Below are 17122 nucleotides of genomic sequence, written 5' to 3' on the forward strand. Positions count from 1 at the left end.
CTTTTTAACTCCTGGTTGTCGTGGTTTTAATCGCGAAACTTATGACTAGTTCAAAACGGCACATTTATTTCTGCAGTGGTTGCTGGAGATGCGAAGATTGCGAGCTGATTGCCGAATGCAATTTTCACAGAAATGAGCTGCAAAAAATAATGCAATTTTATATTATAGATACAGTAGGTCATTGAATAGCTGTTCAGTTCCACAAATAAGGCCCAACGTCTTTTATACCATTTGCGAACTGGAATCGAAGTGAAACGTACACTCACTCTTGCATACTGTAGCTGACTTTTAACTATTGGAATAAAGTCTGGTCCACTTCACAGCTTATTGTGGCCAAGAATCGGAAACTTAAAGAGACCATTTGAATGACATGAAAAGCGACCAACCACAGTTCATTTTGAATCGAATTGTGATTTAGGGACGGGTTTATCTAGAATAGTTATACCACAAGAATAATAATAATAATAATAAACTTTATTTTTATAGCACCTTTTTGCAATTTAACACAAAATGCTTCATAAAACATAAAATCAAAATACACGCTGTAAAACACAAGGTATGCTGTTTTTCTGCAAAACTAGGGCGCCGCCATTATCAACCTTGAATGTGGACCACTTCCGGTATAAGCCACTTCCAGCTATTTTAGCTATACAAAAATACTACATTGTGCTGCTTTATATTCAGGCTGGCAATAAATGACACATTATTATCATTAAACTCATTGATTTTGAGAGCACATATATTTTTACCATTTATCGCATTTTGCCATCGTTTTATCACACACTGTTGCACTGGCAGAATGAATGAAATCAGGCGCTGACACGGACAGTCCTGGGCACCATCTGACATGCCTCCACAAACGTTACACAACCAGCAGAGAGAAGAAAGATGTCGGGAAAATACTGCTTCATCTTTCTTTGCACCAAAACTGCATCTTATTTCATCTTAGCAAAATAATAAACACATTTTATTCTCCGTTCTTGTCAGAGAGCTTTCTCTCTTTCTTAGCGGTGTATAGTAAACAGACACGCAGATCAAGTTGTCCCTCATTGTTTTTTCCTCCCAGTACAATCTTTATACACAATATTTTCTTTAAGAATCTTAACGCTGCTGTTTCCCAAACAAAAAACGTTCATATTGAGCACTGCTGTCTATTATTATATAATAATAATTATTAAAATACCATAAAAGTAGTCCATACAACACAAAGCTGTTGTATGTCCCCAGAAAGCTTGGATTGTGGTGCACAAGTCATATGAACTACTGTTATGATGTCTTTATACTGAACCTTTAATAGTGCTTTATAGTATTTTGAAGCTTGACAGCTCCTGCTCACTATAAACTGTTATTCTATGGAATAGAGCTGCTTAAAATACCTGTTTTTATGTTCCAAGAAAAAGTAACAGCATATGGGTTTTTAACAACATAAGGGTGAGTAATTGAGTGAGTAAAAGTACATCGATTTTTAGGTGAACTACTTTAACTGGTGGCTCATTTTTTGAGCATAGACCTGACAAGACAAGTTTTAGGCACTTATGAAAAATGTTGCATAGTGAGGATGTCTTCAAAAATAATGACATAAATAGATTTCATTTATCAATTAATGTCATACAAAGTCCAGTAAACATAAAAAAGCTAAATCAATATTTGCCTTTAAAACAGCCCCAATTCTCCTAGATACATCTGGACACAGTTTTTCTATCTATTTAATCTGTCTCTTTATGTAATCTCAGACTGACACGATGTTCAGTGGGGGGCTCTGTGGGGACCATGACATCTGTTGCAGGGCTCCCTGTTCTTCTATCTATTTAATCTGTCTCAATTGCTTCTGTCTCTTTATGTAATCTCAGACTGACACGATGTTCAGTGGGGGGCTCTGTGGGGGCAATGACATCTGTTGCAGGGCTCCCTGTTCTTCTATCTATTTAGTCTGTCTCAATTGCTTCTGTCTCTTTATGTAATCTCAGACTGACATGATGTTCAGTGGGGGCTCTGTGGGGGCCATGACATCTGTTGCAGGGCTCCCTGTTCTTCTATCTATTTAATCTGTCTCAATTGCTTCTGTCTCTTTATGTAATCTCAGACTGACACGATGTTCAGTGGGGGGCTCTGTGGGGGCAATGACATCTGTTGCAGGGCTCCCTGTTCTTCTATCTATTTAATCTGTCTCAATTGCTTCTGTCTCTTTATGTAATCTCAGACTGACACGATGTTCAGTGGGGGGCTCTGTGGGGACCATGACATCTGTTGCAGGGCTCCCTGTTCTTCTATCTATTTAGTCTGTCTCAATTGCTTCTGTCTCTTTATGTAATCTCAGACTGACACGATGTTCAGTGGGGGCTCTGTGGGGGCCATGACATCTGTTGCAGGGCTCCCTGTTCTTCTATCTATTTAGTCTGTCTCAATTGCTTCTGTCTCTTTATGTAATCTCAGACTGACACGATGTTCAGTGGGGGGCTCTGTGGGGGCCATGACATCTGTTGCAGGGCTCCCTGTTCTTCTATTCTAATCTTTTCTATTTGCAAAAGTAATGTTTGGGAGTCTAACATTTATATTTCCTATTGACACACTAAAGCTGAAGATATAAATAACCATCTTAAGACAAATGCTTTTGTGAAACATTTTATGTGCCTAAGACTTTTGCACAGTACTGTATATAAATAAAATGGTCTCTTATAAAAGAAGACTCTTAGGAGATGCCGTACAAAATTCAGAATTTATTAAAGACTTAAAGAAATTAAGAAAACCTTTCATTTATTTTTATTTATTACCTAATAATATTTGCATTAAAAATACATGACACTGTCCTTGCCACAACCTAAAAACACAATAAAAGTCACAAGCCACAGGTCTTACCATGTTCTAGTGCTAATCTGTGGATGATAATGCCCTACTTTGTTTTATAGATCATTTTCTTAGACAATGTCTAGTGAATTTTCTAAAAAGCTCCTTCAAAAGCCTGCCAGATTACCACATTCGTTCAATTCCTTTACAATATACACACATTCGCTCTTTGTCTTAAGCTTGATATGCTGAAAACTGCTCCGTTAATGTTTTCACATTCACTTTATGAATGACATACAAATCACGTACTGTACATGACATTTTCAATTCAAAATGGTGAATTTTGCCAAATGGTGAATAGTTTACACCCTTTTGTGAAATTACTGTCGGTCAGTACAAGATTTCAGTCATAAAATAGTGGGCAAATATTGCATGTTTAGTTAGATACTTACATCTCACATGACACAAACACTCTTAACCTGAACTGCTTGCTGATGCGCGGCGCTCTATGAGGTTCCCGCTTAGCTTCTTAAATGTAAGTCCCGCCTTCATCAATTTGATTGGCATTATGACATTGACGAGCGGTGCAGCAGAACAGCAACAAGGATATCAATTATTGGGGGGGACAATCTGGCCATATCTGATCTGTCAACCTGTGTCTGACCTTTGACCTGTAGATGACGGCAACGAGAACGAGACACTTCCTGAGCCGCCCAACAGTCAACTGAGCTGGAAACAAGGACGACAGCTGCTGAGACAGTGAGTCACACACACACACACACACACTTGTATACATTAGGCATGCAGGATTCCCACAGTTGTGGAAAAACCTGGAAATATCAGGGAATTTTGAAACTCTTTTCTAGGCCTGGAAAAGTCATGGAAATTAATAAAATCCATGAATGGACATTTTTCCATTTATGCTTTGCTCTGAAATATTTAATCGGCTAGATAATTCTCTTGTGTAGAGCAAAACTCGCAAGCAATACGGATGCCTGATTTGTGAGTGAATCGTTCTTTTGAGTCGGTTTGTTTCAGTGAATCAGTGGAAACGGTTCACAAATTTGTTTGAATGATTCATTAGTGAATCGATCTGAATTTGAATGACTCTTAGAAATCGTATCCATTAATGCTGGGTTAGTTAATCAAAGTAAAACATTACAAGTTACTAATTACTATTTTACAGATTATTTTGTCATACTTTGAAAGTAATCACATTACTACTTACTTTTAAGTAGGGCTCTCGATTTAACACGTCCTCGAACCGTAACATGGCATATTTCTACCATTGGAGCAATTCAAGCTTGAAGTAGCACCTGTATTCAGCAGGGGGCAGTAAGCGAAACTCCAGCTGTACAGACAACAAACCCCACTCAGGCTTGACGCTAGTGACAGCACAAGATGAGGACGCATTCTTGCATTCAGACACAGCTGGACGGAGCCCAATTCCAAATGCTGTGAAGTTTCAAATTACGTTTAACTTGATTCAGTGATCTAGAAACACTGTTTATGGCAAGACGCAACCAAAGTGAGATGCTCCAAAAGCATCCGTCTGACACGTGTACATTGACTCGTTCTAAAAAAGCCCTTAGAATAAATCTATCTCGGACAGATTGACTAATTTTATTGCAAAATAGATTTCTGCAGACTGCAATGATAGACTTATGTTCAATACTATGGAAATAAAAAATATATTTCCTTCTAAAGCCACTTTTTGTATAGTCTTATAATGTATTACAATAATATAATGCATTTATTTATCTGAATTATTTTTTAAATATATATTATATATTTACATATATTTATAATTATTTAAATATAAGTATTTATGAATATTTAAATCATTTTTATTAGATAATAATATTGAATTATTGTTATTTAATAGGCTTTCTCTGTAAATATTAGGGATGTAATTACGACTAATTTGACTGTCGTTTAAACGGAAGTTTTGTAACCGACTAGTGGACTAGTCTAAAGAGAAACCAACCTTCAGAAAACAGTAAATAAATGTGTTTATGTGACCCATTTAAAATATTTAATCTGTTCCAAATCCGACGCTAAATTCCACTGAAAAGGGGCATTTATCTGCGACGTGCTTGCCTTGAAATATGATCATTGTACATTAAATATAGAACATGACACGCATTCACTGAATCAACATTAGCGAATATTTAACACATATTTATTGAAAACAATTGAATGAACAGTGCAGGATCAGTGGAACAACCATTAAAAGCCTGTTCTAAACGGAAATCACCAAGTAAAAGTTACTTAACATATTACAACAGTCAGGACATTGTTGAAAATAATTAACAGGTAGACGAAGCCAAATCTATGAGAGAGAAAAATGTGCTGAAAAGTTGCATTAACCATTGATCTAATATGACAGCTGTTCAGTAAAGAACATCAAACAGTAACAGTTACGATGTAAAAATAAAATCAATAAAAAAAGTAGCTATAGGATAGATAAAAATAGGCCTGTGATGTAGCCTACAATAAACCTAATGTATTCTAAACATGACGTGCACACAGAATAAAAGATAGTTTAACACGTTAAGCAGTCGGTACCTCGTTGAAAATAGCCTTCTTAATCAGCAGATTAAAAAAATGACATACCTAATCTAAAACAGTTATTTTCTAGGCTACTTACTCAAAAGCATAAATGTTTTGATGAATAAAATTAACCTGTCGACATGGTCCAGTGAAAGACGGGACTTGACTCACCTGAGGCGTCTGTCCTGCGCTCAGCGGAAAAATAACAAACAAAGCACAGATTTAAAGAAAACTCAAATGTGAAAACATCCATAGGGACTTTCAAACATTTGGAAAGCCGATTCCCGCACCACCGAAGTGATTTCATAATTACTTTGCTGAGTTTGCTTGTGTAGCGAGAGGATGTTTTCCTGCGCGCGCCGCGAGACAGAGGGAAGAAGCTCGCGCAGCCTGAGGTGAAATTAAACTCTGCTCCGCATATCCTCTTTTTAAATAATATTTGTATTATTAATTCTATTTAAAATATGTAACATTAATATGGCAGTAATTTAAGTGCAGCCTCTGTAAAAATATAAAGCCAAACGTAAATGTGTAAAAATTATGATCAGTTTAATGGGGGGAAATATTAACCGACTAGTAATTCCAGTGTCGACTAGCAGCATCAGAACCGACTAGTCTCGCACATCACTAGCAAATATGTGTATGTGTGTGTATATGTGTATATATATATATATATATATATAATATGCGTTTCATTGCAATTATATAGATTAATTAATTGGCATATCATGTAATTAATTTGATTTTTTTTTTATTCATTGATTGACAGCCCTACATTTAAGTTACTTTCTAAAAAACTTTTTCACAGAACAGTTTGTTTTTCTGTTTAACCAATTCAAAATAATGTCTATATTTCCTCTGTGTTCATTGTCGCGCTCGCCAGCACCTCACGTGTCTCCCTAACAAATGACGTGTTACCCTTTAGCAGTCACAGAAACATAAACAGATGTACAGATTAACATAATTAATGTTAAATGTATTCTACATAAATAATATAATTCAGAAATATGTGCAACCCTAGTAATGTTCTTCAAAGTAACTTAAAGTTAGAAACCATAACCTGTTTATTATAATTCTGGTGCTGGTGCTTTAAAGTGTATTCATTTGATGCAACTTCTGCAGAGGGTTTTTGAAGTGTTTTTTGTTTGTCTTTGTTGGGCAGTCAGAGGCGTGACAGCTCATGTGTTGCATAATATCGTTCCCAACACAAACTACTGTACATCAAACTCTCTGCTCACAGTTTTAAGGGTGTTTGACAGAAAATGTCAGAACAGTAATGTGTGATTAATGATGTCTCCAACAGAAAGTCAAATTCTGTCGGATTAGAAAACATCTACCATTCGACCAGAACTCTCTATAAGGAAGACCTGTCACCCACAGGTATCATGAAGTCTTCACAGACCTGTGTGTTCTTCTGTCTAATGAGGACACAGAAAACTAGTGTTGCTTTCAGTGCAGCATTGATTTCATGTGTCAGAGCACGACAGGATTGTTGACTTTCCAGTTTAGTTTTGTTACCTGAGAAAAATGTGTCCGACTATCTATGACAGAAAATACACAGAATTATTTTGTATTATTATTGTATTAGTATTTTTAATACTGTTTTTAAAACTACTAATAATGTTTTAATACTAGGGCTGGGAATCGTTTGGAATTTATCGATTCCGGTTCCTTAATGGTTCTTATTGCATTTACTGCCCTCAGCAGCCTGTTGCCGAATGATGAGATCATTTCAGATTTCAACAGAGCAGATATAACATATCAGCAATAAATTTAATACAAATCTTGCTTAGTTGCTTTGATTCACTGGAAAGAATCGGCTCATCAGAGTCATTCGTTCGGGAATCGGACTGCACTGGTTGCGCTGTAGATTCAAAAGTAATGACTCATAAGGGTAATTTGTTCAGGAACCGGATTCAAACGTAGAACTCATAGAGATGAGTTTGTGAGTCATTCGTTCATGAATCGGTTTACAGTGGTTGCGCTGTACGTTTGTTGATTTGCTCTCACTTTATTGTTGTTGCATTTATGCTGCAGCTCCAAGTCTTTCTTTCTCATCATATTTAGTTCATACAGCGAACTTGCAGTTGTGTATAAAATGATTTATTTTGCCATGATAGCACTGCTGAATATACATACACACATACACACATAACCCTTTGAACTCATTGACCCTAAAGCAGTTTAAGGAGGAAGACAGAAACAAAAGACGCTGTTGTGTTGAGTGAGCTGGTGCTGGATATCAGTACATGATCAGAGAACGTGCTAAATATATTTACCAGTGAGTGTGTGTGGGCTCACCTGACTATAATTTGTGTACAGAATTGCCTCCATAAGTGAGCTAAATCTTTTTTTTTTTTTTTTTTTTTTTTTTTGGGATGTCCTCAATTAGAAAAACAGTTAATTCATGAAAATATTTTAAACATGCAAATAATTGACTTTTAAGGTTAGGGTTCATCTGTAGTTCTTATGATTAGCTTTATTTAAAGAAGTCAATGGTATTTTCACATTTAGACGGCTAAATAAACGTGTGTGTGTGTGAGAGTGTGTGTTTGTGTGTGTGAGAGAGTGTGCGTGCGTGCGTGAGTGTGTGCGTGAGTGTGTATGTGTATCTGTGTGTGTGCGCGTCTGTGTGTGTGTGTGTCTGTATCTGTATCTGTGGGTGTGTGTGTGTGTGTGTATGTGTATGCATATCTGTATGTGTGTGTGTGTCTGTCTGTGTGTGTATCTGTCTGTGTGTATCTGTCTGTGTCTGTATCTGTCTGTATCTGTCTGTGTATCTGTCTGTGTGTCTGTCTGTGTGTCTGTCTGTGTGTGTGTCTGTGTGTATGTGTATGCATATCTGTATTTGTGTGTGTGTCTGTATGTGTGTCTGTATCTGTGTGTGTGTGTGTGTGTGTGTGTCTGTATGTGTGTCTGTGTCTGTATCTGTCTGTGTCTGTATCTGTCTCTGTGTGTGTGTGTGTGTGTGTGTGTCTGTATCTCTGTATGTGTGTGTCTGTGTCTGTATCTGTCTGTGTCTGTATCTGTCTGTGTGTGTATCTGTCTGTGTGTGTGTGTGTCTGTGTGTGTGTCTGTGTATGCATATCTGTATCTGTGTGTGTGTCTGTCTGTGTGTGTGTGTCTGTATCTGTGTGTGTTTGTGTGTGTGTATGTGTATGCATATCTGTATCTGTGTGTGTCTGTGTGTGTCTGTGTGTGTCTGTGTGTGTGTGTGTGTCTGTGTGTGTGTGTCTGTGTGTGTGTGTCTGTGTGTGTGTGTCTGTGTGTGTGTATGCGTATCTGTGTCTGTGTGTGTGTATGCGTATCTGTGTCTGTGTGTGTGTATGCGTATGCGTGTATGCGTATCTGTGTGTGTGCGTGTGTGTGTGTGTGTGTATGCGTATGCGTGTATGCGTATGCGTATCTGTGTGTGTGTGTGTGCGTGTGTGCGTATCTGTGTCTGTGTGTGTGTATGCGTATGCGTGTATGCGTATGCGTATCTGTGTGTGTGTGTGCGTGTGTGTGTGTGTGTGCGTGCGTGTGTGTCAGAGACAGTAAGTCTGAATGAATGCTGGATTGTTTCGGCTCATTCAGTTTGTTGTGCTGGAGAGAGACTGGTACAGCAATAAACGGGTGCAAGTCTCTTTCTCTCTTTTCTGTCTTAAAACCATTAACAAGTTCTGTTCCATTAAAAATCTGACTGACAAACAGACCACAGGAACATTAGCACAGGATTACAGGACAGTTGCGTTCAGGGTTTTACATAACACAAGGTATGTGATTGGGTGGATATCTCTTAAATACTGTGGTGAATCAACTCGTCAGAAACATCACAGAGGCGAATATTCCTGAAGAAAGAGCGATTGGTATGTTCTTTACTAGTTTAACCTGTCTCGTTTTTGTTGTGGTTAAGACTTGGGGAAATGTCCGCGTCACGTTTCATGCAAAAACAAAAAAAAAAGCAATTACAGTACATTGCAAAGAAGACAATGAAGCCTGTTTTTAGACTTGTTTATATTTATTGGTATTGTTTTATTGTGACATTATTTTCATGACAATTAAGCATATTTCCCCCCATAATTCTCATTACTGTAATGAATCAGATTTTTATAATCAGATTTTTATTAGATTCTTAATACTAATGTTTTTTTTGTTTTTTTGCTGTACTACAGTAAACATTACTGTTTTTTATATATAAAAAATAAATGTTTTGTATTTTTATTCTAATAAAAAAAAATTTAATCTGAATAAATTAAAGACTTAGTAAACTTTTAGTAAACTTCTTAGTAAACTACTTACCGATAATAAAAAAAAAAAGATTTAGTTTTTGTTTTTTGGGGTTTTTGTGATGCATTATATTTATATTGATGTATATCATGCTGTGGCAGAAACGTTTATCCAAAGTGACTTAAAATGCATTTAATCAAATTGAGCTACAGGAAGCGAGTTATGAGAATGTGCTTAATTGTCATGAAAATGTCACGTGGCAAAAAATCTTTATGATCCTAAAAATAGACTTCATCTTGATACAAAATAAAAATGTCTTATTTCTTTTTTTATTTTGAAGTTAAACGCGAGTCGCACAATTATGCTCTTTTGATGTTAGCTGTGTTGAAGCAACAGAAATCATTAGCGTCACGGTTATTGTTGCTCAATTATTAATTTGAATAAATATTAGCTGAATACATGAATATAAATTGAAACTGCCCCCTCAGTGAGTTAAAATGCAATCTGAAGTGTTTGGAAAATACCAAGCACACATTATATAAACCAATACATAACCCATGATTGTCCAGATCATACGTCACTCTCACCCCTGGTGTGGGTTCTGTTTCTCTCAGGTACCTGCAGGAGGTGGGCTACACTGACACCATCCTCGATGTGAAGTCGCAGCGGGTCAAATCGTTGCTCGGACTGACAGGAGACAGCGGAGAGAGACCCGGAGACAAGAGACCAGAACCCATGGTGAACGGAACCGAACCATCCTCTCTGAAGGACAGCACCACCACCATGATCGGGTCAGTGAGTCTGTAGGACTTCATAAGGGTTTCTCCAGCGGAGTATCAAGGGCTGTTTTATTAGCTTTTTATTCAGTGAAGATATATCGGCCGATATTGACATTTTGTTTTAAGTCCGTTAAGATTTGTCAGCTGATATTAGCTTGTATTTTTGTAACTGAGGATATATCTGCTGATATTGCCATTTTGTTTTAAATAAGTGAAGATAAATCAGCCGATATTAACGTATTTTTTTATCATTGAAGATATATGAGCCGAAATTGGCTTTTTGTGTTAAATAAGTGAAGATAGATTTGGCCGATATTTGCTTCTTATTTTTATCATGGAATATATATATTGGTGTGGCAAGCAGGGTGGGGCCGGGAAGATAACCTGTGCGCCACAGGGGTCTCGCGTTTCAGTGAGGGGCAGCGGGAGTATTTAAGGAGAGGAGACAGCAGCAGACGGGGAGAGAGAGACACATGATGCTGTGTGTGTGTGTGTGTGTGTTTGGTGTGTCTGCGGGGAAGCAGCACGCAAGCAAGTTGTTTTATGTTATGTTTAAGAAATAAATGTGTACGTGTCTGTCAAGCCGGTCCCAGCTTCCTCCTCTCCCATCTTTGAATTGTTCAAATCGGCCAATGTTTTTTTTCTTTTATCATTTAACAGTGAAGATTGGCCATTATCAATATATATCTGCTGATAGTGGTATTGTTTTTCTTTAACAAGTGAGGATATATTGGCCAATATTAGTATTTTTTCTTTTCTTTTTTTTTTTTTTTTTTTTTTTGCTGTTGCTTTTTTCCTTAATGAATATTTATTGGCCGTTAGCAATATTATTTTTAATTTATATGTATTTTTTTCTATCTGTCTGACTAGGCCACTATTGAAAGAACAAACAGGTCAAACAATAAACTGTGTGAACTGTGTTTAAAATAAAGCAGAATTGGCCACAATTTCTATATCTGTGCATCCTTGGATATGATGAAAACTTTATAAGCTTATTGAGAGATGGAAATGATTTACATTGTGTGAGATGTGAACAGGTAACATGAATAATTAGCCTCAGGGTGAGATAGATGAAACGTAAGAACTAGTCTCAGAAACCTGCATATGTGAAGGTTTGTTTTCACTGTCGGCTTGACTTTATTTGTCTCGTGTATGTCTCACACGTATCTCTCTTTATTTGTCTGGATTTCTGCCCTTTCGACTACAGTAAACCGGAGATGTCAGACTCCACTACGGTGTTGGAAGCCTTCAAGTTCATTGAGAAAGCTGCGGCTGAATTCAGTGATGAAGACGAAGATGAAGATAGCGAGGGACAAAACAAGACCATCATTGACATCGCAACCGTGAGTAAACACCCCCACACGTTCAGAGAGCTTCATAAGAATCTCATGAAACCATGGGTGAACATTGGGACCAAACTTTATCAAAGTTAAGAAGAGACTACTGGAATACTTGAAGTATCGTGAATGTAGGTTCTTTTTTTTTTTTTCTTTTTTTTTTTAGTGAAATGAAAGTATTTTATTCTTGCTTGGACTGTGTGCATGTTAAGCTTTGATTTGTTCAGTGTAGTATGTCCAGAGATATCCAGTTATCCAAACCATCTTCAATAAACAAAAACATTAGCTTAAATCACACATAGAACATAGTGTTTGTAAACAACCAATTATGCAAAAAATGTAGTTTTATTTTAATTAATATTATATTTTTTATATATTTTATTATAATATAAAATAAACATATATGGAAAAAAAATTAAGAAGTATTGCTTTAATACTGAAAGAAAAAAATAATAAAGTTACTTGGTTTTATTGATGTGTTTAGAATTATATTATAATATACTCTATTTTAGATTGTGTGTGTGTGTGTGTATGTGTGTGTGTGTATGTGTGTGTGTGTGTGTGTGTGTGTGTATGATAAAATATTGCAACTTTAATCCTGAAAGGAGAAAAAAAAAATAAAGTTTTGTTGATGTGTTTAGAAAAATTATATTATAGTCGTAAGCTGAACGAAGTTATGTATAAACAACCAATTATGTAAACGTACAGTTTATATATATATATGTATGTATGTATGTATGTATGTATATACAGTATATATACACCGATCAGCCACAACATTAATACCACCTGCCTAATATCGTGTAGGTCCCTCTTGTGCCACCAAAACAGCTCTGACCCATCAAGGCATGGACTCCACAAGGCCTCTGAAGGTGTCCAGTGGTATCTGGCAGCAGATCCTTTAAGTCCTGTAAGTTGCGAGGTGGGGCCTCCATGGATTGGACTTGTTGGTCCAGCACATCCCATAGATGCTCAATCGGATTGAGATATGGGGAATTTGAAGTCATCACCTTGAACTCTTTGTCATGTCCCTCAAACCATTCCTGAACAATTTTTGCAGTGTGGCAGGGTGCATTATCCTGCTGAAAGAGTCCACTGCCATCAGGGAATACCGTTGCCATGAAGGGGTGTACGTGGTCTGCAACAGTCTTTAGGTAGGTGGCACGTGTCAAAGTAACATCCACATGAATGCCAGAACCCATGGTTCCCCAGCAGAACATTGCCCAGAGCATCACACTGCCTCCGCTGGCCTGCCTTCTTCTCATAGTGCATCCTGCTGCCCTCTCTTCCCTAGGTGAACGATGCAAACGCACCTGGCCATCCACGTGATCTAAAAGAAAACGGGATTCATCAGATCAGGCCACCTTCTTCTATTGCTCCATGGTCCAGTTCTGACGCTCATGTGCCCATTGTAGGCACTTTCAGCAGTGGACAGGGGTCAGCATGGGCACTCTGACCGATCTGCGGCTAAGCAGTCCCATACACAGCAAGCTGTGATGCACTGTGTGTTCTGACACCTTTCTGTCATGGCCACCATTGAGTTTTTCAGCAATTTGTGCTACAGTAGCTCTTCTGTGGGATTGGAACCAGACGGGCTAGCCTTCGCTCCCCACGTGCATCAGTGAGCCTTGGGCGCCCATAACCCTGTCGCCGGTTGTCCTTCCTTGGACCACTTTTGGAAGGTACTAACCACTGCATACCGGGAACACCCCACAAGACCTGCCGTTTTGGAGATGCTCTGACCCAGTTGTCTAGCCATCACAATTTGGCCCTTGTCAAAGTCATTCAGATTCTTACGCTTGCCCATTTTTCCTGCTTCCAACACATGAAATTCAAGAACTGACTGTTCACTTGCTGCCTACTATACCCACCCCTTGACAGGTGCCATTGTAACGAGATAATAAATGTTATTCACTTCACCTGTCAGTGGTTTTAATGTTGTGGCTGATCAGTGTATATTAATATATATTAGGGGTGTAACGGTACACAGAAGTCACGGTTCAGTACGTACCTCGGTTTTGGGGTCATGGTTTGATATGAGTTCAGTACAACAGGAAAAAGCAACAAATCCCAAATGCTAGGTTTCTTTTCATTTATATTAAGCCATTATATTATTCATTGTATTAAGCACTAAGCAGTAAACAGAATGCACTCTTGCATAGGCCATATTTTTTTGTAGGGTTGATAAAAAACAAAAGGTATTTGGTCACAATCAGCTACAAAACTGAACAGCATCTCTTGTGTTATAAAAGTACAAAATAAATAGAATAATGAAAAATAAAACTTGTGCATTAGGAGAAGCCATTCTTGTTTTGGGTTGGTGCATAGATGGTCTCTTCTTCTTCTGCTCTTTTTCCTGTTGTGGCGGTTAGCAAACAGCGGTGCATTACTGCGCGCGCCCCCTTCTGGATTGGAGTGGATCGCCTGTGACTGACTCAGATGTATTCTTCATCTGACTGCATGCACCAAACTGTGACAGTTCGGGACGAATACATGTACCGTTACACCCCTAATATATATATATATATATATATATATATATATATACATACACTCCCGGGCAAAAAAATAATAAAAATGGGCCAAGCCCAAAATGGCAGCACATTAAGCTTTTAATGATCTCCACAACAAATCATTGGCACAGGAAATTAGCAAGAATTGAACAAATGCACTCCTGGTACACTTCAGTGCCACGATTTGCTCATTATCTTTTGCTGCATTGAACTGTATGGGGAAAAGCTGGAAACAGGGAAATTCACTTATATAGTCTTCTCTGTATGCAAAGGTAAAATCATGATAATGATTAAATGTCTGGGTGTACAACATTTTCCAAAAATATCTTCTGGGATGTTTTTTTGCCTACAAAAACTGTCAAAACCTGCATTAGAAACCTTCTGGTTATTGTTCTTCTTGAAAGAGTCTTGTTTTCTGAAGTCTTGAATTTTTGTAGGATTTTTTTTCCTGTCTTTGATAACTGTACATTTCAGCAGGTGGTCATCCCTGCATGAAGAGGCTTTGAGCCTTCCAGATCCTTATTTTCTGGCAACATCACCTGATATCAAAGCATTGACCTATTCTCTTAACTGCTGATAGAGAAATAGGGATTTTCTCTGCCTTTAGGATCTTGTAAACTTCAGAATAGCTACAGCTGGCCTGACGTAGACCAGCTAAGTGGTTTCTGACAGCAACCCATGCATGATAATTAGCAGTTTTTGGAGCAGACTTTACCTTGGGACTCACAACACTGCATATTGTTGATCGCTTCCTGCTCGATCACTCCTGGTGCCATTTATGAGCTTGTGATCAGGCCTTTGATGGGCTGCATCAGGTGTGGCAGATCACCAATTAATGACTAATCTTTTAAGAAAAAAAAACCCATCCCAGATCATATATTTTTGGAAAATTTTGTAGGTGCCAGATGGGCTGGTGTGAGTATTTCTGTAACTACTGATCTCCTGGGATTTACACACACAACAGTCTCTAGAATTTACTCAGAATGGTGCCAAAAACAAAAAGCATCCAGTGAGCGACAGTTCTGTGGATGGAAACGCCTTGTTGATGAGAGAGGTCAACAGAGAATGGCCAGACTGGTTTGAACTGACAAAGTCTACGGTAACTCAGATAACCGCTCTGTACAATTGTGGTGAGAAGAATTGCGGGTTGGTGCTGTTTTGGTGGCATGAGGGGGACCTACACAATATTAGGCAGGTAGTTTTAATGTTGTGGCTGATCGGTGTATATTATTATATTTATGATAAAATATTGCAACTTTAATCCTGAAAGGAAAAATAAATTGTTTACGTGTTTAGAAAAAAATGGCTGTAACACACAGTAAAATTTTGCATCAGCAATTTAATGAGGGACACAAAGCACACACAAATTAAAAATGATTACATAAACATGAAAATAAATCATACATAAAAGAAGACCGAATTCTCTCTTTTTTTTCATGAAATTATCCCTTTAATACACTTTCTAAACCAAAACAAATGTCCAGACCAAACCTACACCCTTGCAAAAAAACCTTCAGAGCGCGACACACTGGACCACAGAGAACATGACAGTTACATCTTCAGTCCTGAACGAGACACACCAGCTGCCATCAGTAACACTTCCTACTTCCTGTCGTCCAATTTTCTCTTTCTCTCTGGTGTAGATGGTGAGGAGGAAGGTGTCTCCCTCGTCCTCCTCTTCCTCAGCAGATATGAGTGATGATCTGGACACAGAGGAAGTCCTGAAGGGCTTTGATTTTCTGGCTAACAGTGATGATATGGAGGGCCCGTCTGAAACGACCTCTGCTGCAGACAGACCCGACTGGGGTAAGAACTGCATCGTACAGCGGCAGTTTGTGCAAACGGATGCAGAATGAGTTTTATTTTAATGCTAGAGCAGAAATTGTGTTGACAGCAGGAGAATTATGTGGAAAATCAGTGACCAAAGCTCTAAATCAAAACCAAGTGAGCTGCCTTGCTCTCTACTGCCTAAATAGGCAGCTACCTTCTAAGGTTGCATCCTAACCCAGATGAAACCTCATATGTGATTGTTTTGGAACGTTCTGCATCGGCTGTAACTCCGTGCATCACACAAATAGTCCTCGACATATAAAGATACTCCACATAATTGATTCAAATTAAGTTTGATGTTAGCCACGTTGCATAAGCTAATGAGATCAGTTAGATTGTACCACTTTTTTCGCAATCATTTTTAGTTTTTAAATTAAAATTTGTTTTGAGTCAGTCATGTTTATTCAGAGTACACATTGTTTCAAAGCAGCTTTACAGAAAATCATACTATTGTATCTGTACTCACATCTCATAAATGTCAGAAATTGTTTTACAAGTTCGTCGTAATGCATTCTGGGATTGCTTTCACCACAAATGATAAATGCGATGTTGCCATTGGCCAAAACAAGGAATCTTAGCAGCTGGTTTAATGTTGCTGCCTATTGTTTGTACCAGCTATTGTGTCAAAATGCATTCTAGGTAGCAGGCCTGGGTATCTCAGCGAGTATTGACGCTGACTACCACACCTGGAGTCACGAGTTCGAATCCAGGGTGTGCTGAGTGACTCCAGCCAGGTCTCCTAAGCAACCAAATTGACCCGGTTGCTAGGGAGGGTAGAGTCACATGGGGTAACCTCCTCATGGTTGCTATAATGTGGTTCTCACTCTCGGTGGGGTGCGTGGTGAGCTGTGCGTGGATGCTGTGGAGAATAGCATGAAGCCTCTACATGCGCTTGGTCTCCGCGGTAACGCGCTCAACAAGTCACGTGATAAGATGCACGGATTGACGGTCTCAGATACAGAGGCAACTAAGATTTGTCCTCCGCCACCTGGATTGAGGCGAGTCACTACGCCACCACGAGGACTTAGAGCACATTGGGAATTGGGCATTCCAAATTGGGAAGAAAAGGGGAGAAAATCCAAAAAAAATGCATTCTAGGTAGGCAGCTCACTAGGGT

The 17122-nt window shown here is 38.3% G+C and overlaps 1 protein-coding gene across 3 annotated transcripts in view; it reads left to right on the top strand.

Annotated features, from left to right (window-relative positions):
* Positions 1 to 17122, top strand: part of strn (striatin, calmodulin binding protein) — a 79495-nt gene that overhangs the window by 42360 nt on the left and 20013 nt on the right. For all 3 annotated transcript variants that reach the window (XM_051676359.1, XM_051676361.1, XM_051676360.1), the window contains 4 exons: positions 3462 to 3543; positions 10161 to 10337; positions 11533 to 11668; positions 15819 to 15981. In XM_051676359.1, the coding sequence (XP_051532319.1) occupies positions 3462 to 3543; positions 10161 to 10337; positions 11533 to 11668; positions 15819 to 15981 (558 nt within the window). The remainder of the gene's footprint in view (positions 1 to 3461; positions 3544 to 10160; positions 10338 to 11532; positions 11669 to 15818; positions 15982 to 17122) is intronic.

The sequence above is a fragment of the Myxocyprinus asiaticus genome, chromosome 37, assembly GCF_019703515.2.
Source record: "Myxocyprinus asiaticus isolate MX2 ecotype Aquarium Trade chromosome 37, UBuf_Myxa_2, whole genome shotgun sequence".
NCBI classification, from domain to species: domain Eukaryota; kingdom Metazoa; phylum Chordata; class Actinopteri; order Cypriniformes; family Catostomidae; genus Myxocyprinus; species Myxocyprinus asiaticus.